General features: G+C 35.4%; 1 protein-coding gene across 6 annotated transcripts in view; it reads left to right on the top strand.

The window, feature by feature from the left end:
- Positions 1-24416, top strand: part of DACH2 (dachshund family transcription factor 2) — a 672286-nt gene that overhangs the window by 332970 nt on the left and 314900 nt on the right. For all 6 annotated transcript variants that reach the window (XM_054544812.1, XM_054544811.1, XM_054544814.1 and 3 more), the window contains one exon: positions 24269-24381. In XM_054544812.1, coding sequence (XP_054400787.1) covers positions 24269-24381 — 113 coding nt within the window. The remainder of the gene's footprint in view (positions 1-24268; positions 24382-24416) is intronic.

The following is a 24416-nucleotide window of genomic DNA, read 5'->3' on the forward strand; positions in this document are numbered from 1 at the left end:
GTCTGCCACCATTTGGACGTAGTTGCATCCATGTGCTTTTTTATTCACTTTTTAATTTATTTTGCCCCATACATTTTAATTAGAGAACACCCACATTAGGTACTACCCACATCATGTAGGTTATAAAGTGGAGGCAAGCTATTCTTTATTTTTTCTTCCTAATCAGAAGAAATAGCAAATATAGATATCTCCTTTTTGCCTTATTGGGTCAACATACAACTCATTCTAAGCAAAGTTTTGCATGTCTCATTGTGAAGACAACTGAGCTCAGGTCAATTTTGCAGAATATCATAGAGAAGAAAAGAGGGTAAACTTCCACTACTGATCCTTGTGCTGGAGGCAGTTGTGGATCTTAGAGCTATGTGTTATCACTGGTATCATAATCTGGAAGCAAAAGGGGAGATGGCTCTAAGAAATAGAAATGGACAGTCAGTCTGACTGTATCTGAATAATAATGCCAAGATATGTAATGATGGAATATAGCAACTGCCTTTGGCCACATTTGTTCAATTCTAGAAGAATTGATCCTAATCCAGAGACGTGCTTCCCTTTGAGTTATCTGGGTTTGAGATGGCTACGTGTTGGTTATATCCTATGATGTTTTTCTGTGGCTTAAAATTCACCTTCGTTTATTCGATAAGTCTGGGATAAGGCATAGGTGGTTATAATTTTTAAAAGCTCTATAGGTAATTCTGATGTATAGATTGAGAATTATCAGGTTAACCTTCTCTGTGATAAAAATTGTCTCAATTTTCCCTTTAATATAGGATGAAGCTGCTTTCCCGTTGAGAGGCTACTAATTTACTGAACAATGTCATGCTGTAAACATTAGAATATTTACATTGGTGGACTTTTTGGGTAGAGAGTTATAGCCTATTTCTTGTACAAGTAGGCAGCTGCTTTGAGTGGAGGCATGAGTATGAGTATAGATTTGGAGGATTAGAGTTTGGAATCATTAGCCAAATGAGAACATAAAATACACAAAATCAGCCTAATTGTCAGAAATAGTTTCCAAGTAGAAGTAAATTGAGTTTCCTAGCATATGTTATGCACTCAGTAAAGAGAAATCCTGAGAATAGTTCTACATGAAAATAAAACTGTAGCCTAAAATGTGAAAAATTCAGTCTGTCTGTCTTCTTACTACCTGCTGTACACAATGCTTTTACTCCAGATGTTTCAGTCTCATGGACATACATTGTACAGGACACACTTCTTAACAGAATGGTTGAAGTTTTCATTACTCATATAGGTATTTTGTTGCAACACAGTTGCCACCTCAAAATGTTAAACCTGTGCAGGAAGGGGAGTTTTGAAATACAAGGACCTCTAATTTTATTCAACAAAATGTTTGCTTCTATATGAAAAGAGAAACAAACCTTTATTTTGGCAGCAAATGTTTCCAAAGGAAGTAAATGTTTTAGTGACTGTGGCCAACATAAATGTTTTCTTTTAGGCAGTTAAGGCAGACAAATATTTTCATAGCATTTTCAGAGTGTTTCCACCCTTTATTTTCACAGAGAGAGTCTCTCTCCTTCCCACCCATCACCCTATGGAAATATTTTCAGAACGTATTTTGACCATGAAAACAACGAAAACATTTTGCATGTGTTGTCTTTATAATAGTTAAAAGGATGTTCTCAATGTTTAAGAAAGAGAAAACAAAATGACAGTCAGGATGAGACAGCTGAAAGAATACTAAAAGCAGCAAAACTGAGATCTAGCTTTTACCCTGCTACTTACCTGCTGGGTGACCTTTAACTGACAACTCACCTTTCTTGGCTTTCAGTATTAATCAGCAAGATGAGGGAGTTCCATTAAATGTTACCCAATCTACATTTTGCATTTTCTTTTCATAAAAATGATAGTCATATAATTAATACATGTGCCTTTTAACATCAACATACCCTATCTATATTTTTGTAAATTTTATTGTGTTAAAAACACTTAACGTGAGACTTATCCTCTTAACAATTTTTGATTATATAAGTTTGACTATTTTAGATAGCTCATGTATGTGGAATCCTACAGTATTTGTCTGTCTGTGACTGCTTTATTTCATTTAGCATATCCTCACTGTTCATTCATGTTGTCACATATTACAGATCAAAAACAACCCGTATCATACTTTTGGTTTTTTTAATGACAAATTCTTCTACGTCTGTGTTTTGTTTTAGGAATAGAATCAGACAAATAAAATACACATAGTATTCTAATACCTGGATAAAGTCTTGCCTGCTGTGTGTACTGATCTCCTAGCAGCTATGGATGAATTCAAACTTTTTCCACTACAACACAATTACCTCTAAAACCAATCCAAAATATTTCCCTTCTTGCCTCAGTTTCCCAGATAGAACAAGTAGAAATACTTGAATCTATTTTGAGTTCATTTTTTATTTAAACTTTTTTGTAGGTTCAGAAGGTGCATGTGCAATTTTGTTACAAAGTTATATTGCATGATGCTGAGGTTTGAGATACAAATGATCCTATCACCCAGGTAGTAAGCATAATATCCAAGTTAGTTTTCCAAACCTTGCTCTTTCCTCCCTCTTCCCTCTAGTAGTCCCCAGAGTCTATTGTTGCCATCTTCATGTCTGTGAGTACCTGATATTTAGCTCTCACTTATAAGTGAGAACTTGCAGTATTCTGATTTTCTGTCCCTGTGTTAATTCACTTAGGACAATGGTCTCTGGCTGCATCCATGTTGCTGCAAAGGACATTTTTTCTTTCTTTTTTATGGCTGCGTAGTATTTCATGGTGTATATGTACCACATTTTCTTTATTCAGTCCACTGTTGATGGGCACCTACATTGATTTCATGTCTTTGCTATTGTGAATAGTGCTGTGATGAACATATGAGTGTATATGTCTTTTTGGTAGAATGATTTATTTTCTTTGGATATATATCAAGTAATCAGATTTCTGGGTCAAATGGTAGCTCTGTTTTAATTTCTTTGAGAAATCGCCAAAGTGCTTTCCCCAGTGGCTGAGCTAATTTCCATTCCCAGCAACAGTCTATAAGTGTTCCCTTTTCTCTGTAGCCTTGCCAGCAACAGTTTCTTTTTTTTTTTTTTTTTTCACTTTTTAATAATAGCCATTCTGACTGGTGTAAGATGGCATCTCCTTGTGGTTTTGATTTGCATTTTCAAGTTAAATTTGACAAATAAGGAAAAAGTGAATATAAACCCTAAATGAATCATGAACAGTACTTTTTCATTATACCACCATTTGTGGTTCAATACTATTAAGTTCCCATAGGAGTTTTGAGTTTAACTCAAACAGTACTCATAAGAGGTTTAAGAAAAGCAAAATACCATGCTCAATAGGTACTATATCATGGTGAAAGCAAAAAGTTAGAATTAAGTAAACTATACCAATTTAGCAGTTCTAAGATTCTTAATTATACTACTACTACCATTAATAACCGCCAAATTATTAGGCAGGATTGTTAAAGACTATGTACCAGGCACTACTCTGAAGGCATATTTTCTCTCTCTGATGTATATGTTTGTGTACGTGCATGTGTGCATGCATATGTGAGTACGTGTATATCTTTATTACAGCTCTGCAAGGTAGGTGTTAATACTTCCAGTTTACAGATTAGGAATATGATTCCTATAGACATTAAAAGACAGACGGTATATGTGAGCTGATAGCTGATAGATAATAGGTTCAAAACATGGTCTGCCTGATAGTAAAATAATTTAAACTACTTATGTGTTTGTCACAAAACAGTGGCAGATAACAACTTTATAATAATAATACATTAGGTAGGTGAAGGATGTGAGCCAGACAGTTTCATCAATTGCTAGAGACCTTTTCACTTGAATGCTAGAATGAGAGTAGGATAGAAGCAATCTTGATTGCCCTGAAAAAATGATCTGTCCAGAGCTAGGCTTCAAAGTCAAACTCTGGTCATAATTCTTGGAGATCTATTTGGTGCCGTATGACTTAGAAGGCCGCAAGGTACTCTCAGCCCATTATTGTGTCCTAAATGGAGAGAGTGCTGGCCCTGCTCTGGCCTGGCCATTGTTGATTTCTGCCTAGTTCTGAGTGGCAGTGAAACCCCTATGATTGCAAGAGAGAAAATAATTTAACAAAGTTACAGGAAGATGTAGCTGTGACATTTTATGTACATGGAACAAGCCTTTAGCAAATGAAGGAAAGTTGCAGGGAGTGGCTTTTAAAAACTTACTTGTTTTTAAGGATTGCTCTTGATTTATAATTGCTTCTAAATGAGAAGTTTTCCTTTCTGGGTCAATGTTTGGAACTCACTAATAGATACTGAGTGGCTACTATGAGCCAACCCAGCACTCTTTTTTTCTCAGCATCAAAGGTGGATGTAAGTAAGTGTAAAGATGCAGGCTTGCTCAAAGAAATTGAAATACAGTTAGGAAAATGAAAGGTTAATTAAATTTTTAAATATGGGATTTACATGACAATATCCAATAAGGACGTAAGAAATGTCACATGGTGGATGAGCGCAATGAGCAAATAAAATGTTTAACTTCAGAGCTCTGATTGGGCATCTAACTCCTAACCTTGAAATCTCATCAATATGTTTAATCTTGTATTTTTTTGGTATAAACCACTGTGCATAATTCTTTTCCATCTCTGAGTCAACAAGTGGTACCTTAATCTTCTTTCACGTCATCTTGTCTTTTTCAGAGACTCTTATTTTATGTCAATGACATGAAACTTAAAAACCAAAATTATCAATTGCAATAATGCAATTGATATTTTACAGATATGAGTACTATATAAATATTCAAAATGGGCATTGCCCAATAGAAATATAACGTGAGTCACAAATGTTACATGTAATTTCAATATTTCTAGTGGCCGCATTTAAAAAGTAAAAAGAAACAGGTGAAATTAATTTTAACAAGTTTTGTTTAACCCAATACAGCCAAAATATCATTGCAAAATATAAAAACATAAAATATTAATGAGATAGTTTGCATTATTTATTCATTCATTTATTTATTTATTTATTTTGGAGACCGAGTCTTGCTCTGTCACCCAGGCAGGAGTGCAGTGGTGCAATTTCGGCTCACTGCACGCTCCGCCTCCCAGTTTCAAGTGATTCTCCTGCCTCAGCCTCCCAAGTAGCTGAGACTACAAGCGCCTGCCACCAGGCCTGGCTATTTTTTTTTGTTTTTTTTAGTAGAGATGATGTTTCACCATTTTGGCCAGGCTGGCCTTGAGCTCCTGACCTTCTGATCCACCCGCCTCAGTTTCCCAAAGTGCTGGGATTACAGAGGTGAGCCACTGTGTCCAGACTTTTTTTTTTTTTTTTTTTTTTTTTTTTTTTTTTTTTTTTACTAAGACTTCAAAATCCAGTGTGTATTTTACAATTACGCATCACAATTTAGACTCGCCACATTTCAAGTGCTTAATAGCCACATGAGGCTGATGGTTACCTTATTGGTCAGCAAAGCTATGGACTCATACAGACAAATAAGAATTCAAGCTGTGTGGCCTGGCATGGTGGCTCAAGCCTGTAATACCAACACTTTGGGAGGCCAAGGCAGGAAGATCACTCGGGGCCAGTATACTGTTCAGTACCAGCCTGGGCAACATAGTGAGATCTCATCTCTAAAAAAGAAAATACAAAAATTAACCTGGTATGGTGGTCCATGACTATAGTCCTAGCTACTCAGGAGGCTAAGGCAAATGGATGAATCCCTTGAGTCAGCCCAAGGGTTTGAGGCTGCATTGAGCTATGATTGATCATACCGCTGCACTCTAGCTTAGGAAAAAAAAAAAAGAAAGAAAATAAATTCAAGTTCAAGCTGTGACTTTGTGCAAGCTATTTAACCTACCTTTGATTCATATTTCTTTTCTAAAAAATGGAACAATAGTACCTAAGATGTTACAATAGGTACAATAACGTACCTAAGATGTAGGTACTATTATTGTTCCATTTTTTAGAAAGTGGAACGATTTGGGATTAAATTAAGTGACTTGGGATTAAATTAAGTGATTATGTATAAAGGCTCAGAACAGTGCTTTGCACATAATAAGTGTGAAGTGCTTATTATCTTTACACTATGGAATATAAAGCAAGGCATATTTTAATATATAGATAAATTTCTATATTTTGTTTACAACTATTATTATCATTGATTTTTAAAATGAAAAACAATTTGAATGAAGGAAGTGAAACATTTATCTAAATTAAAAATGTGATAAACTAATTCTTTAATACATAAACCCATCTTCAGAAATATAATAAATTATTTTATACTAATTCTTTTATATTCTTTTTATATCAGTATCCTTAGGACGTTTTTCTTGGGCTAGCATAAATTTCCAGATTCAGATCACCTTACATTATTAGGAAATATTTTTACTCTGACATTTATTCAATAGTGTAGGTATAGAATTCTAGATCCTCTAATCTTCTTCCTGGTATGTTTGTACCCAATTTTCAGTAATGGGGAGGGGAAAGGTCCTCAAATTTGATATGTAAACTTTTACTTAATTCTACCCATGTAATTGCATAGGATGATTTTTCTTAGGTTCTTTCAATGTAAAGAGAAGGGAGGGGGGATCTTTGAGCTCTGGGAGAATTGTTATGATCACCCTGTAAAAGCAGGAGGGATTCCAGTCCAAAGTTTGGTTCAGATGTTGAGACTGATGATGCCACACACACATGAAAAAGCTATGGAAAGGTTTATTACTTACAGAATTCAGGTCTCTAGGAAGAGCAGGGCAGGCCTCTCAAGCAGATCCTAAATGGCTTGAAGAGCTAGGAAAGGAGACTGGAATGGGTGTTTATTGCTGTTAGGTGATGCTAGCCCAGGTAAGGGTTCACTTGCAAAGAAGATTGCATGGTTTGAATCTCCCACCAATGCCAAAGCAGGGAGCCCCCAAGATTTCTTATCAGCTTGCCTAGATGTGGGACAAAAGAGGAAGAAGGAAGGTGAAGGTTAATGAAATTAATCCTCATTACAGGAATGCTCTGGACAGAGGGCAGAACATTTAAGAATGGCTTCCACTTTCAGAAAATGTTACAAGGGGAGATTGTCTTACCAAGGTCTGAGATAGAGAAAGACTTTAATTTGAAAGCTCCAATTTTCCCTTTGTATGGCTAATGATGAGGTCAGGAGTATGTAGGTGATTCTACTGCTAGGAAAACTTGTTAAATGACCTTTCATATGCAGTGGCTCTCAGAGTATGAGAGATCACCAGCAGCATCAGCAGCTCCAGAGAATTCATTACAAATGCAAATTCTCTGGGGATGAGGCCTTACAATATTGGTTTTAACAACCCTTCCCGTGATGCTAATACTTTCTCAAATTTGAGTACTTTAGATGTAGAGTATGCAAGCTAATCCATGTCTGGGAAGGAGCTGGAGAACTAAATGGCACAGTATCGTGGGCATAATGAAGAAAAGGACTTTTGAATTTTTTATTGGCAGGTGGAAGAGACAGGAAGACAGGTCATGTCCCTGGGAAGAGCAGGTACAGGGGAAGATTCCTGGAGAGAGGAGAGGAGCCCTACAACATGGCAGGAGGCTAGGGTCTGAGGAGGAAGAGAGCTGGTGAGAATTTCCAAGGGGTAGGGATGGTTAAAAAGGTCTTAAGATGGTGATGTGTGACACTCTGCGTTATGCTTTCTATGCTGTAATATTCCTCTCTCAGTCATGAGTGGTCAGTAGAAGTCAATTATACTGGCCAGGCATGGTGGCTCACGTCTGTAATCTCAGCACTTTGGGAGGCTGAGGTGGGCAGGTCACTTGAGGCCAGGAGTTCAAGACCAACTTGGCCAACATAGCAAAACCCCATGTCTACTAAAAATACAAAAATTAGCCAGGCATGGTGGCACATGTCTGTAGTCCCAGCTACTCGGGAGGCTGAGGCACGAGAATTGCTTGAACCCAGGAGGTAGGGGTTGCAGAGAGCTGAGATCGTGCCACTGCACTCCAGCCTAGGGAACAGAGTGAAACTCTCTTTCAAAAAAAAAAAAAGTCAATTATGCACAACCAAACTATAGTAGACAGTGGGGAATGAAGAAGAAGAGGTCAAGGAGGAAAAAAATTACCATTACTCTGTGCAGAGAGAGGATGTCTTTTTAATTTTTTCTTATCAATGCATTCAGTATTCACTCACTGACTGACTAAATAAATGAAATGTCTGAGTACTTCTAGATTTATGGAAGGGACTTAGGCCTATTTTTTTAAAAGAAGTAATTTGTTGCCTTAAGCATATCATGTATTAAAAATAGAAATAAAAAAAGAAATGTGATAAACTAATTCTTTAATACATAAACCCATCTTCAGAAATATAATCAACTAATTCTTTTATACACCATCCTCACTAAACAGGCAAATAAAATTAAGTGACCATAGATTTAGCATATGGCTGAAGAGTAATATTTGCAAATATTTTACATCACAGGTAGATGATTTATAAGAACATTGACAGTTATGTTCCTGGCATAGATGCATTATTAGCATGTTCATGTTTTGGAAAGGCATTCTGTTTCTGCACATCACGTTATCTGTACCTTCCGATGTGGAAACACACTTGCTGTGAATCATTCCTCAGAATTGTTCTTGTTTAGGAAACGAGCAGTTACTGAAGAGTCGTCTTTGACTTTATGTTTTTACTTTGAATCTTTAAATTTAAGTAAATCTTTCAAAGACTCCTACCTGGCTTATAGTTATGAATTGCCATAAATTTTAATGAAACATCAAATTATGTAAAGATGACCTAAACCATTTTACTCATGTGCCATATTTTCCCTTCAGCACTTGAATATTTATTTTTTGCCTGCTTGTTGAATAGCACTTCTCTCAAAAGTGCATGATTTTTTATTCTGATTTAAGTAAGATAAGTTTTGTCTTTGTTGCTCTTAATCTAGAATGTTTTGATTTGTATATTATTTTAAATATTGTTTCTGGTTATAGAAGCTGATTACTTAGCTGCTTTGTATTTCTTTTACCCGTGTACTTAGAGACCTTTAAAAATAATCAGCATTTTAAATATTTTCATCATATCACAAGTTATGTCTGGCAACATTGTGCATTAGCTACCAACATATGCATAGGTACTTTACTTATTTTGAAAGTTCCTGCCAACGTTATATAAAAACAACTTTGGATTTGAAGCTGTCTATCTTCAATGGAAATAAGGAAATTGTTGCTTGAAGTGCAACTGGTTTAGCATGCTATTCATTGACATTTCTGGACAGATAACGTACAGAAAGAGAATTCCTGATAATGTAGGAAGGTAAATGGCAGAACTGAGACCCCTAAGGGATAAGAGTTGCTATTAAGTTCCCATAACCCATTCCAATCATTCCAATTGGTATTCCCGCCTGCTCCAAAAAAAGATAGGAAAAACTGATCAGTATGGAGGCAAGTGAAATGTTCCATGGTATGATCACAAAAATCCTGTAATATTAAACTACAAGGCATAGAGGAGGTCATTTAGCCTAATATCTTCAGCTTATAATTATAGAGGGATGGTATTCAGAGGGGCTAGATAATTTACCCAAGATCACAGATATAATAATGCGACTCCCAAATCTGTTGTAATACTCTCATGCATCTATGCTCATTTTCACAACTGCTAAATGTTAAGAAAAATGGCTTTTCACGTGTTTTAGTACATAGACATGTTTTTCATAGTTAAATTTTGCCAAAATCAGATACATTATCATGTCTTCCTTCATGATTTTTCATTGCAATTGTAATGGTTTTATCTTCAATTACATAAAAAATGAAAATGACAAGCTCAAAAAGAATTATTTGATTTAGAAAATATTACCACAGTGCTTTCCTTTCGGGCAATCATGTGCTGGTAAATGTTTAACAACTGGCTGGGGGTGGAGCAGGAAGGGGTGGGATGGAGCTGTGATAGGATTTGCTGATTTCTGTGGTGTGAATACTGCCGCCATGGCCAATTTCAAGCTACCAACATGAGGTCCTCAATGTGAAGTTGGGAATTGATGCACACAATTGGTGCCTGCAAGTGGATACAAGCTGGTTTTATCACATCATTGTTTTCAGAGCACAAACAACAAAACTTGAGGTCCAATTTGGGATCTTTTTTTTATTTCAGTTGAGTCTTGATTTTCAGTTTATATACATATATGTGCACTCATACATTTGACCCCTGAATTTTATGTTTTTGTCTACATTCTCTTTAAATCCAATATACACTGGTTTGGTAGTAGATCACTATTTCTTCGCCTATTAAAGGCATTTGAATTATAACATTTTGTTCATAGGAGGATGTAAACCCTAACCGTAATCAGTGCGTTTCAGGGGAAAAGAACAAAACAAAAGAGAAGGAATTCCCTAATAATTCATACATAGCAAGATTTGAGAAAAATCTCTATGCCTTTGCCTTTGACTTTAGGTTCTAAATAATATGACATACTTCCCTAAGGAACATCTTCTATCTGTATCCCACACGCCTACTCACTCCTTCAAGAAATAAAACTGTAAAAAAAATGTCATTTAAAGTAGAATCCTGAAAAATAAACAGTAAGCTTCTGGTGTAATGTTTCAGAGGACAGAAAGATCTTGTATTCATTGTAATTTATCTGGAACACAACTTACTTGACTTTCTGTGGTCCTCTTGAAGGTGATTAATCACCAATTTTAGAGCACCAACAATTGCACAATATTAATGTTTAATTAGCAAAAGGGAAGCACCTGGAGTGTGGAGGAAGCTACTCTAAGATTAGACTATATGCTTTCAGGTTATAACAAAAGACAAATTTAATGACCATACTATTTATCCTTAGGGAAAATATAGTTGATAAGTTGTTAGATAGCCTCAACTCAAGGAGAGTACAAGCAGTAAGTAACCTTTTGCATGTTTATTTCATTGCCGACTTTTCACCAATAAATACCAATGAGGCATATTTGTGAGCTTTTCTATCCTTCCAACACAAAGGGAGGCAGATTGTGCTTGGGATGATGAGACAGATCTATGACACCATCGGTTTGATGTGTCATGCTTTGCACTTGACATGTTGCTTCTCACCAAAATAAATTGATTTGTCTTCCCCCACCTAATTATCTTCTTCATCAGCCTTCTTGTATTCAAATGGAAAAGATTATTCTAAATGCTTGCTTAACACCTTTCCTTTGCTGCCACTTTTATATTCATAATTATCCTTTTATGAAAGTATAAAAAGATTTAAAATGATTATTCTTGGCAGGAGGCCCAAGGTGAAATCCTGTTGTATTTAATGTTAAAACCTAAAGTATAATAATAAAAAAAAATTATAACGTGTGCAGTTTTGAAGCAGGGTTTTGGTGAAATGCTCATGTAACTGCAAAAATTTAAAGGAAGCTGTCAAAGAGTTTACACTCTTTCATGGCTAATATTAATTGAAAAACATCTCATAATATGTTATATCTGAAGGATAAATGGATAATTTAAGTTAAACACAGCCATTAACTTTCTGGAAGACAGGAAGATAAAGGATTACAATAGCCTCTCAGCAAGGGTTTAGGAAAATGCAAAACCCCTTCCTTTCCTCAGTTACTTTGAAGCGTATTTGAAATGATTAATTTTCCTGTGAATATTAAGAGAATTAAAGAATTGAGAATTGAATAGAAACTGTGTTACCTTGCGGACCTTGCTAACAACTGACCTTGCTTCCCCACTTTTCAAACTGAACTTGTGTATGGCTTTTCCGACCAAATGCATCTGAAGCAAAAACAATCCTTTCATCTAAATAGAAAACTAAAGGAAAACATTTTTTAGTTTTTATATTCTGCCAATTTTCAAAAACTCTCCCCTTCTAAATTTAGATTGTAAAAATATTCAGTGTGCTTGTCTCCTGTTGTGCTAACTGGTAACCCTGCCACCTGTTAATTTTGGTATTTTAAACCAGTTAGAGCGGGGTTGATGAAAAAAATCAATATATTTGGATCTTATTTCTACCTCCAAAACTCCAAAGAAAACTCACAAAAGTGCTTACAATAGCACAGTACAAAGTATCCTGGCAAAACATTTTGAATAATCCCTCCTTCCTTCCTTCCTTCTTTCTTTCCTTCCTTTGAACCAAGAACTATGTTAGACACAATCAAGGAATACTCACATGGTAAGATACAGTCCCTACTAACAGTAAACTTAAGAGTCTGGACAAGTAGCTATATCTTACTTAATTTAATTGTTTACAACAGGTAGAGTAGGACAAACTGCTCACTTTACCATGGTGCTGACATTAAATAATTTAAGTTGATAAAATGCCTAAAAGGATGAAAGTGCTGTGCACCTGCAGGAAATGCCTGGAGCTGGAAAGGGTGTTAGGGTGAAGGTTATCACAAGTTCTCTCATGAAGTGGAGGTTTCATTGTTTAGCCTACCCCATTGATGGACTTCAGTTGCCCAAAATATTTTAGAACTTTAAATCTTCAGTGGTTTTCACCTTGAGAAATATTATTTATTCTACAAAAAGAGAAACAATCAACAGATTTTTTTTTTCTACTGAAGACTGGCCTTTAAATTCTATTTAACAATTATGTAATAGGAACATGTTCATTGAATTTGTCTTAGAAAAAGTCTTCACTGATGACTACTTTTCATTTCAGGATATAAAGGTGTGTTTTTATCTTCTCTTGCCTTCAGGGAATGTTATTTAATAGCATATTTGTGATCTTCTAGCCTTTTGTGCCAAAAAATAGCATTCCCTCAAAGCAGAAAATAGATAATTCCCAGAAGGAGAAAGTCCAAAGACAACAAATACATACACCGAGCTTGTCCAACCCACAGCCCAGGGGCCGCATGTGGCCAGAACAGCTTTGAATGTGATCCAACACAAATTTGTACACTTTCTTAAAACATTATGAGATTTTTTTTTCTCATCGGCTGTCGTTAGTATTAATGTATTTTATGTGTAGCCCAAGTCAATTCTTCCAAGTGGCCTAGGGAAGCCAAAAGATTGGACACCTCTGACATACACTAGGGGATTCTGTCACAGAAATTATTTTCTAAAACAGTAATTATAGTAATACTAATATAAGAGCAATGGTCTAAAGTCATGACACAAAATAAAAGCAAAAACACACAATACACACATAGTCTCATTTCTCATTTAAAAAATAGAATTCCCTCATGTAAATTTCAAAGAGGTTTTTAATATGTTTTCTATTCTCTTCCCTTACCCATATTTAAGGATAAATGTTGTGGTTTTAGGCATTAAACCGTGAATGTAAGGGTGTTTTACACAGTGAACACATTTACTGACAGTAAAGCTACGGTTTTACAATTTGAGCTGTATCAGGATATGTTTCTAATCCTGAACTGAACTGATCACTAAACTATGGGTTTAGTCATCAGGAACATACCCATCCTATCCTTATAGGCCTGTACATCTGAACAGGATTTGAATCTAAAGTTAACTAATGTATTAACTAGTGGAATTTGATTTCATGCATATTTTTGTATAGAAGTCAGCTTTTAGTTACTTGGAATACATTGCCTTTTTGCAACATTGTCTCGTTGTTAGGTAGGAACTATATATTCAAATTATCATTAGTAGTATCAAAGGGACTCTCACATGAAATGCAGATCCACAATGGTCATGGCCACTGTTGATTTCATTTTGCTTCAGAATATTGCAAAACATTCCATGGTGAGTCAAAAGTACTCATAAGGGAATGCAAAAAAGCAGAATCTTAAATAAGCAAATGGTATTGTTTTATTCTTTCTATGGTTAAACAAAAGATATGTTATAGGTATGGGGGGAAATATCACACTTTTAGGAAAAGGTTGTCTTTTATAGAAAGGGTTTATTTATATTGAGTCATTGGAAGCCAGAAGGAAATAGGAAAATAATCTTTGTCAGCTGTTGGATCTTGGTAGGTTTATTTACTTAAAATAGTGAGAGAAAAGGAGATTTTAACAAATTGAGTAACTGAAAGTGATACTGCTGTTGACTAGGAAAAGTTAAAAAAGGGGAAAATATAACTTCAGAGACATCCTTATAGAAACATGATCAAAGTGATTGTATAGTGCTACCACTATTATATCAGATGACTATTCATTTAAATTGGAAAATTTTGCTCAAAGATGTTCACATGTTGGTTGTTTCTTTTTTCCTTTTGTACATTATTACATTATGAAGGATTTTAGAGAGAGGAGCTGCCAATTCCTCATAATTCTTTGAGTCAAATCATTTTGGTACCAAATAGCAGATGAAACTGAAGCATAGAGGTTGAGTTTCTCAGGGCCACAAACTGAATCAATGGCATAGGTAAATTCAAACAGCGTTTTTGAGTCCACAGTTTATTTCTGGTTTGTTGTATTGTGCTACCTCCTGGAAACTATAATTTAGAAAGAAAAATTACTTTTTAGGTGTATTAGTCTGTATCCAGTTTCCTGGAATCAATTGTCTTAAGATTTACTTGTGATATTTGAATCTACCCAAATTTACCTGGCTTCAAGTTCAAAGTGAGGGAGGGAAAAAAATAGATCTTATTTATTTATTTATTTATTTTAAAATTTCCGTAAAATACACAAAACATAAAATGTACCATCTTAACTGTTTTTAAGTGTATACTTCACTTGTGTTAACAATATTCATGTTGTTGTACAACAGAACTCTGGAACTTTTTCTTCTTATGACATCTAATTGCTCATGAGCATGTCCACTGCCATGGCAACTTTAAAGATCTTCATGCTCATTTATTAAAGTCTAGCAATTTATCCATAATAATACAGTTATGAACAACAAAGAAAATTATGATTTACTTCTCTATTTCCCAGTCAACTGCTATAATCTATTCTGTCCTTGATGAAAATCGTCTTTATTAGCTTGAAAAAGGAAAGAAGTGTGGGGCAAAGATTTTGGGGGGAGAGATGCCTCACAAATGTTTTCCTGTCAAAGTAAGGAATGGGGAAGGGAAAATAATGAGAAACAAATCTGCATATAAACATGAAAATATATTGCAGTTATATTAAGAAAAATTACAGTTGTGAAATTAAAATGCAAAGCTTGAACTCTTTAATCCTGCCTTAGAAGTAAGGACGTCTCAAGGTGTAAATTAAGTGTGTGTTATAGATGTAAGAGATAGTTGGGAGTGTTGGTAATTCTAGTATTCAGGTGAGGCAAGTTTTGCAGTATGTAAACTTCATGATGTATCCCTCTAGATTTTTTTTCCTTTGACATTCAAAATGATTTCAGTGGAAAATGTAAATCTATTAGTAACTGCAAACATAGCAACAATACTGTCTTATAAATGTATATAACTTTTAAAAAACTGCGGTAAAATGTATCTTCTTAGCTATTTTTAATTGTACAGCTCGGTAGTGTTAACTATATTCACACTGTTGTGCTGCAGACCACTGGAACTTTTTCATCTTGCAAAACTGAAATTCTATACCCATTGAACAACAACTCCCCATCTTCCCCTCTTTTCAACCCTTGGCAACCACATTCTTACTTTTTGGTTCCATGAATTTGACTACTTTAGATACTTCATGTAAGTGAAATCATATGGTATTTGTCTTATTGTGACTTCACTATTTCACTTAGCATGATGCCCAAAAGTTTCATCTATGTTGTGGCATGTGTCAGGATTCCCTTCCTTTTTAAGTTGTTTAGCACTTGTAACCTTGAAACCAGTGTTCAGATATATTGACTAATTACACGCATGTATCAGTTGGAGAAAATGCTATGGCATTATGCACAAACTGTGTGTTTTATTTATTTATCTTTCAATTTTCCATAGGACCAATCCTGCAACTTAATGTAACTTAAAATAGAAATTAAAACAGACAGATTAGAAAGTGAAAATATGAAATATATTTTGAAGTTAATGAATTATCTGCATTTGACCTGAACTATAACATGGTTATAATGATCAAATTCGTAGATTATTAAGTTTACATCTCCAATCCTAATGTGGTAAAAAACTTCTAGAATAGTGATGTGATTTGCCTGAGGTCACACAGCTCAATATGGCAAAACTAGTATATTAGATTTCTGTTGCTATACAACCAATTGTGACGGACAGCAACTGAAAATAACACCCATTTATTACCTTGCAGTTCTGTATGTTAAAAGTCTGGATGGGCTTGACTGGGTTTTCTTCTAGAGTCTGACAAGGCTGAAATCAACGTGGTAGCAAGGCTGGGCTCATATTGGAAGCTCTGCAGGGAATAACTGTCTCAAAAGCTCATTGAAATTTTTGGCAGAATTTAATTCATTATGATTGTAGGGCTTATGTTGCTGTTTCCTTACTGGCTGTCAGTACAGGGCTGAGTTTGGCTTACTAAAGTCATTTGCATTCCTTGTTGTGGCCCCTTCCATCTTCAAACCAGTAGTGGTATGTTCTTTGTTTTTCTTTGCACTTTATTTTATTTGCTTATTATTTTTGAGACAGTATGTTGCTGTCTCACCCAGGCTGGAGTGCAGTGGCACGATCATAGCTCATTGCAACCTCAAACTCCTAGGCTCAAGTGATCCTTCTGCCTCAGCCTCCTGAGTAGCAAGGACTACAGGTGTGTGACATGATGCTCAGCTAATCTTTTAATTTTTTGTAGAGATGGCTGTCTTGCTATGTTGCACAGGCTGGTCTCAAACTCCTGGCCTCAAGTGATCCTCCTTCCTCAGCCTCCCAGAGTGCTGGGATCATAGGCATGAACCACCACACCTGGCTCTCCTTTCCACTTTTAAAGGGCTCACATGATTAGATTGGCTCACCTGGACAATCTCATTTTTTATTAACTCAGAGTCAACTGATTTGTTATTTTAATCACATTGGCAGAATTTCTCTTGCTGTGTAATGTAACATAATCTTGGGCATGATAGCTCATGATATTCACAATTCTATTAAGTAGGGCTGGAAATCTTGTCATGGAGACAATTTTGGAATTCTACCTACTGCAACTGGGATTAGAACTCAGATTTCACTTTAAGTGCTTTCCACTGCACTACCTTGAATATCTACGATTGTTCAAGGTACTTTTATTTTAAGATTAGTTGCTAATATTTATCCATGAAGAGCAAAAGTTTAAAAGAAGTTTAAGTCAGCAAGGAAACTGGCTTCTGAGTTTATTGATTGAATGTGTGCTTCCAGGCTGTATCACTATCCATAGAGATTAATGCAGGCAGGTTAATAGTGATCAGCTTTCTGATGGACTTGCTCAAGTTCCTAAGATATCCTAAATTGTAATATTAACGCCATGCTGCTGCATTTTCTGATTGCCATTCAAACTTGAAATGCTAAATGTTGAGGTTATCATGAGATTATAGACTGACAATATTACAGGCTGATGATTATTGATGAGACTTCATTTATCAGGCATGGAAAACATTATTTTGGCTAGTTGCAATAGTATCCTTCTTGCTGCTATTAACATGTCCTTTGCAATAACCATTAAAGAAAGTCTGTTTGATGACACAAAGGAAAAGTCAGTGACCTTTCAAAAAAAAAAAAAAAAAAAAACCAGCGGCAGTTACAGCAAATTACACAGAAGCCTTCCCAAGGCAGTGGAGCTTAACAAAACATGGCCCCAGGAAACCTAATACCTTAAGATGTTTCTTCTGTGGTTAAATACTACGGTTAGCATGTAGTAAATTCACTAGTTTAGCTGGAGTGGAGGACTCATTTAAGTAGTAATTGGAGAAAAGGCAAGAAAGATATATTGGAGCAGGTTACCAGACTAAAGTATTTAGACTTTATTTTGTATGCAGTCAGAAATATTGAAGGTTCTGGAGCAAAATATGACATAATGAAAGGGGTATTTCGTCAAAATTCATTGCAGTTTATTTAGAATGGATTGGAACACAGTGAGGCAACCTGTTACAAATAACTAGGGATGAAGGGATGAAGGCTTGAATTAGAGTGTCAGAAGTAAAAAATGGAGAGAAGTGAAATATTGCAACACATATTATGATGGAACAAAAATATTGAAGACCCTAAATGAAAGGAGAGGACAAGGAGAGAAGTTTATAGTTTTGGCAACTGAGAGCATTCCTATATTGCTGACAGAACAGAAGAGTGGAAAATGGGATTTGAGGGAAGAATATGCAGAATGTAAGGCACCAGTGGAATGTGTCCAAATGTGAATGTTAATTTCTTATCCATTCATCGTAAGTTTTCCACAGTGATACTTTGTAAACTCAAGAATAACTTTGTTTTACAAACATTGTGTCTGACAGTGATATGATACACAATAGAAGGGGAAATATTTATTTAATTTGATTCACTCTAAGATTTACTAATGTGCAGCCCGGCGAAGTGACTCTCACCTGTTATCCCAGCATTTTGGGAGGCCGAGGCAGGCAGATCACTTGAGGCCAGGAGTTTGAGACCAGCCTGGCCAACATGGCAAAACCCCGTCTCTACTAAAAATACAAAAAATTAGTCGGGCATGGTGGGGCACGCCTATAGTCCCAGCTACTTGGGAGGCTGAGACACAAGAATCGCTTGAACCCGGGAGGAAGAGGTTGCAGTGGGCTGAGATTGCACCACTGCACTCCAGCCTGGGTGACAGAGTGAGACTCTGTGTCAAAAAAAAAAAAAAAAAAAAAAAAAAAGATTTACTAAGGTGCATTGATTCTACTGATGTTAACAGGAATTACACAAGCAGAAAGAGAAAAGGTTGCTAATAATTCAAGTCATACACTAGCATTTATGTTATAAAATCATTGTTAATTATATGAAGGTCTTTATTAGAATTCAGTGAATTTAGGACAAAAAGTAAACTTGTTTAAAGGTGCTAACACCAGATTTAGAGCACATTTCATTTAAACAGGGAACAGAATCAAATAAATGAAGTATAAAATAGCTTCACAGTTATACTTCCTGTCAAGTGTGTAGTCAACCCATACGTTGTCTATGCCATCAGATTTCTTTTGTTTTTGAAGGAAAAGAAACAGAAATTCAGCATTAGTGTGAGAAAGAAGCATCACCATTTTAAAACATAGCTATAAATAATTCAACTTATTATAATTATAAGATTAATACATAAACACGGGTTGTTCTACATGAGCCTTAACATTTTCATGCATGACCCATTGACAAGTGGAGGTTTTCCTTCATCCGCCTCAACAATCTTATGTTAATTTCCTTAACTTGCCTGATACTAATGAAATGCTGGTGTTGATGCTTTTAATATATCTACGCTTAAGTTTGGGATATGCGTATAAGATCTGAAAAGGGTAGAAAATGCTAATAGAATCTAAATGATCTTCTCTCTGGTGTGTTTTTTAATTCTTTGTATTGATCACTCCTGAAGACAGGATAAACCATACTTTAAGTTCCCATGAACCAAGAGCTGATTGATGCCCAGTTTAACATAAGCACCATTTTATGAGAGTTACCATAGTGATCAGGTTCCAGTTATCAGCTTGAACAATTTAATATATGATTAATGTTAATTGCCCATTTTGCATGGATGACTTCTTCCTGGTTGCTGAATTGGTTGCTTCTGCCTTTGATCTAGTTGGAAATTCAATCCAGTGCAATAGTTAGGCAAGTGATCTGTTTGCCAGCACAGAAAAGATGGATTCAGGTTGCTGTGAGGTCAGAGTTTGTTTCTCTTCATAAACACTGGAAGGTCAGGTAGAGTTTAGCTACCACTGGCATCCTTGAAATGTTGTAATAAATGTCAGACCTAAGAGATTATTATTAATCCACACAGCAATTGGAAGTCTTACTGTTCTGGCAAAATAAAGAGATTCTTATTTAACATAACATGCACATTGAAACTCAGAGCAGCACTTTCATAGTCAGGTAAACAACGCCTTCAAAGCTAATGTCATTTTTGCTTTTCTGGCTTCTAATGTACGCTAAACAGTGATACATTCAGGTACCATCTCAAGGGATTTTAAATATCAGTGATATTTAAATTAAATATGTGATATTAAATCAGAGATAACTCTGAAAAGTAAATCCCAGGTCATTGGTAATGGCTTTCACTTCAGGAATTCAATTGCAGTGGTTTTTACAAGTTGCTGCTAATACCACCCTTAACTACCACTATATTTGCAGCAGTTTTCACAGACTGTCCTGGGATGTTATAAGTGTTTCTTTAAGAAGTAGGAAGACAAGCTTTCATTGAAGGGATGACATAACCTGTGATTCCTTATTAAATCAAGGACTGCTCGTATGATTTGTATTAAATATCTTTAAGGCTTATGACATAATTAATTAATTAACTGGATTTTTTCTTTGGAACAACAAAAATCACTCTTCTTACTCAGTTGCTTACTCCTTGATTCACAAATAGCTGATGACATGAAATAAAAATAAATTCAACGGTCAAATTTAGTAATCTTAATGAATGATGTATGAGCTACTTTGTCTATTGCTCAACTTGGAATAGATATATCACAGAATGTGTCCTATCTTATTGACACTAGAAGACCTGCTGAAATTCTCTCTTAGGGAATTGCCAACTCTACAAAGTTTGTAAACCTCAAGGTAATGCTCTGATGGTAATCCACTTCAACTGCAGAAATATGAAGTACTGTTAATATATATTTTAAGTTGGTTTATTTTTCAATCTCAGGAAGCTGGGTGAGTATTTCATTTCTTCTAAAGAAGTTTACAGAATGAAGGGGAAATCATATGAGGATAAATTATGTTAAAGGATAACCTGGGCCCAGAGAAATTATGATTATTTGGTGTAATTTCCCTTTAAATAACCGATAAATATTACACTTAATGTGAATTCTATAAAGCTGAATCTCTCCAAGATTTAGCTGAGGTATTTAATAAGTTTGTATGGGGTTGTTTGCCTTGTACCATAACAACTTTCCTTTACAGTGTACATGAGTGATATATTGGCAGAGCCATTTGGATGGGAACTTTGTAAAAAGGCCTGTTTTATTTTACAGACTACAAATAACCTTGTAATTAAACTGAAAACAAATAATTGCGAAGAAACAATTATCGTTCAATTAAAGAGTAATTACATGGTTATTTGTGCCCTGTAAAATAAAGCATTACTAAGATCAGTAATGCAATCAACATTTTAGTAGAAGCAGGATGCTACAGTGATGGACCTTTCAACCTATGCTGATTAAATTGTCATCCAAATAACAGTTACCTAGTTAAACCACCACATGTTTATTTGCCTTGATTAATATGTGAATATCTGCCTGATGCTAATACAGCTCTTAAAGATAAGAAGTATGGCAAGATCATATATCAAGAAAGATCCTTCTCGACTTTTTACAGAGTCCTCCACAATCTTTCATCATGTTGTCAGGCTCGTGTTCTTTAAAATGAAATGCAGGAATGTCTAGGAATGTCATACTATGGAGAATCAGTAGGTCTAATAGAATAAAGCTATCTTATATTTGTATATAGGTATATTGACTGTAAAGCACTTTCACAAACTTCATTCCAATTAATTTACTCTTGGGGCCCAAGTCTTTGTTCCAAAATTAAAAACAAAGAAATCTGAATGTGATATTTGATGACTGATAAATGTAAACAAGTTTGGAAGCAGTTATCTCAGAACCATACTCACTAAAGGGTCAATCAGAAATTTTAAATAACAGGGCAAACACACATCTCTATAACTAGACCACAAGCTCCTGAAAGGCAAAACTTGTTCCAGGTTCTCACAATATATCAATGAAAAAAATCAAACCAAAATCTTTGCCCTCGTTGAGGTTACATTTTACCCTCTGTGTCACTGATACCTAGCATTATACCACACACATGCTTAATGGGTACCTAGTGCATGTTTGTTTACTAGATGACTGAATAAGTGATATCGTTACTGCATATGTGTGACTGCAGGGGCCTTTATTCCTTAAGCAGATCTTGAAGCTTGTAGGGCTTCTAAGTGAATAAGACAATGGGATCTATCCATAGCCTTCTTTAGCCTTGTACACAGTCAGATTTGGGTTGATCATGTTTTGAAGCTGCTATAATTATTGTGAAGTTCAAGATTTAAAAACATAATTATGTTATGATTAAATGAAACTGGCACTCTGTTCTTGTGATCAAAGAGACCACAGTAATTGAAGGAATATTTGGAAACTGTACAAACAGTGAAAGATTGTTTCCTATGTATATTAATTAATTGACTTAATTAACTTTTTGCTGGATCTTACTTTCTGCTAGAAACCATCAGAACTGCTTAGGATACAGTATCAAACAAAACCAGACAAGTATGCTACTTTCATGGAGCTTAGATTCCAGTTGGGGAGATTCACAACCATACCAACAACATAAAATTATGAACTGCGATGAAAGTTAGGATGGAGAATATGGTCCTCCTGGATTTTATAACATGTGGAATAGATAGTACCAAGCCATTTGTGAAATAAGCTGTGAAACCATTTTTTTTTTTTTTTTTCAAATCTTCACCTTTAAGGTAGAACTACTGGACTAAGAGGCCTCTAATGCTTCCCAAGCCTGGGTCAGATTGTTGGAAAAGAGTTGCTTCAGATAGTGAGAACTGACCAAGAAATTTGGAACAGAACTAGTTAAACCTTATGGCTTTCAAAGTGTACTGTTAACTGCTGGCAGTCATATGGCTCATCACGTGGAAGTAGAGGGAGCATCAGGCTGCTTAGTTCTGGAGGCAGCCAGTCTGAAAGTGTTCATGAGAATGGAGATAGCACTGAGATGTTTACAGTGGAAAAATACAAAGAGTAATTAGGCGTGTTTAAATAAAGTTAGTAGGCTTGAGTTCTGACAAATAGAAGGACACAAAAAAGCATTTAGAGAGTATAGATTTGATGAAGTTTATTCAATAAAATAATGTGTCTTTCTCTGATGCCTGGATATACTCCGATGAATATTTTTCAGTGATATTGGGATCCTTTAGGACATTCGAAGTACATAGGATATTTCTGCTTCCAGCATTCCTTAAAAGAGTCAGAAAGCCATAAAATAGGGCAAAGGCAAACAAGGTAAAACACTGAATTAAAGAAAATAAATTACGGCCCAGAATCAAGTAGAAAGAAGGAGAGGAGAGTCCATTTATAAAATTGAAACATCAAATGAGAAAAACAGAATCTTTTGCGCTAGATTGATATATAATATTGATGTACAATAGAAGAAAATAACACTAGCACAGTGTATGAAAAATGAACTGGGTAATGATACCTCCGTGTAAGGTTGCTAGAAGTTGTTTTTCATTTAAAAGCGGAGTTTGTCTTACATTGATGGAGCATTTTGCTACTGCAAAGTTGATAGAGTGAAGTTTAACTTAAATTTCTTTGTAAACCAAAAGTCATTTTGGGGTATGTTCTCTATCTGAACCTCACACATTTTTGCTGCTGAAGTTATTTAATATAGTATTTTGCAGTATTTTGTCAAAACTCATATCATTCAGCTTTGTAAAATGCATTTCTACTAAAAGGCAACAGCAATATCTTAGGCAACATTAGAAAGTAATATTTGAAATATATTGGGTGACTCGAGAATAACTTGATCCTAATGTTCTATGACTTACAAGTCTCTTCATGTAGTGACAGCTTTAAAATGATATTTTCAGTACCCTAACTCTATTACAGTACAAGATGGAGGCAACAGATACTGACTTTTTATTTCATTATTTTATGAATTAGCATTTGCAATTACAGTTTCTGAACTGCTCATGGGTGAAGAATGTACAAATGCAATGGGTTAGCTTAATGTTATAAGTTTATCATCAACTCATTAGTTAAAAACACCAATCAATCTGAGAGAAAAGACAGCCTAGATTGCAAAGGTGGCAGGTTTTGTTAGTGTGGCCACTCCAAGAGAGTGAACTGCTTGTTATACAGCTTGATTTAAAAACTACATAGGAAAACAAAACCTACTGAGGGTGGTAACCCTTTGTTCCTCATGGGCTCCCAGCAGCTGTGGAAATGCTAATAAACATCAGCTTCTATTCTACATCTCTCAGCTCTTTACCATTCACCTCTGGCATGCTGGGCAGAGACTTAATTACTTCACATTCTATATAATCTTAATTCTGTGAGTCACTATCTCAGATCTCAGAAGCATTTATTAATACTTCAGATCAAGTGTAGCTTTAAAAACAGGGGTAACTTAGGGTTTCTCACACAACAGGTAAGCTGCATTGCAAAGTGCTGGCCTGTAAATGGAATCTAAACTAAAATTGATCCCTTATGGCGCTAGTGTTTGCCATAACAATGGTGGGAAATTTAGCAGAAAGTAAAGAATTGGTCTCTTAGTAATCCACGAAAATAGTCTTTAATGTAAAATTCTATCACTTTTGGCAATTAAACAAGATTTAAAAGGGAAATATTGCAAGTGATGGTTTTCTCAAAAAGAGTACATTTTTAACCTTTATCTATATTTGTCTGTTTTTCAACAGTTCAAGACCTGGCAGGCCCCCTAAGCGTTCTTTGGGAGTGTTGCAGGAAAATGCCCGCCTTCTGCCCCATGCAGTCCCAGGCCTCTTATCGCCAGGACTTATCACTCCAACAGGTAATAAAATCCATCTGATGATCAGCCATGTCTCT

Source organism: Pongo abelii, chromosome X (assembly GCF_028885655.2).
Source record: "Pongo abelii isolate AG06213 chromosome X, NHGRI_mPonAbe1-v2.0_pri, whole genome shotgun sequence".
In the NCBI taxonomy this organism is placed as follows: Eukaryota; Metazoa; Chordata; class Mammalia; order Primates; family Hominidae; genus Pongo; species Pongo abelii.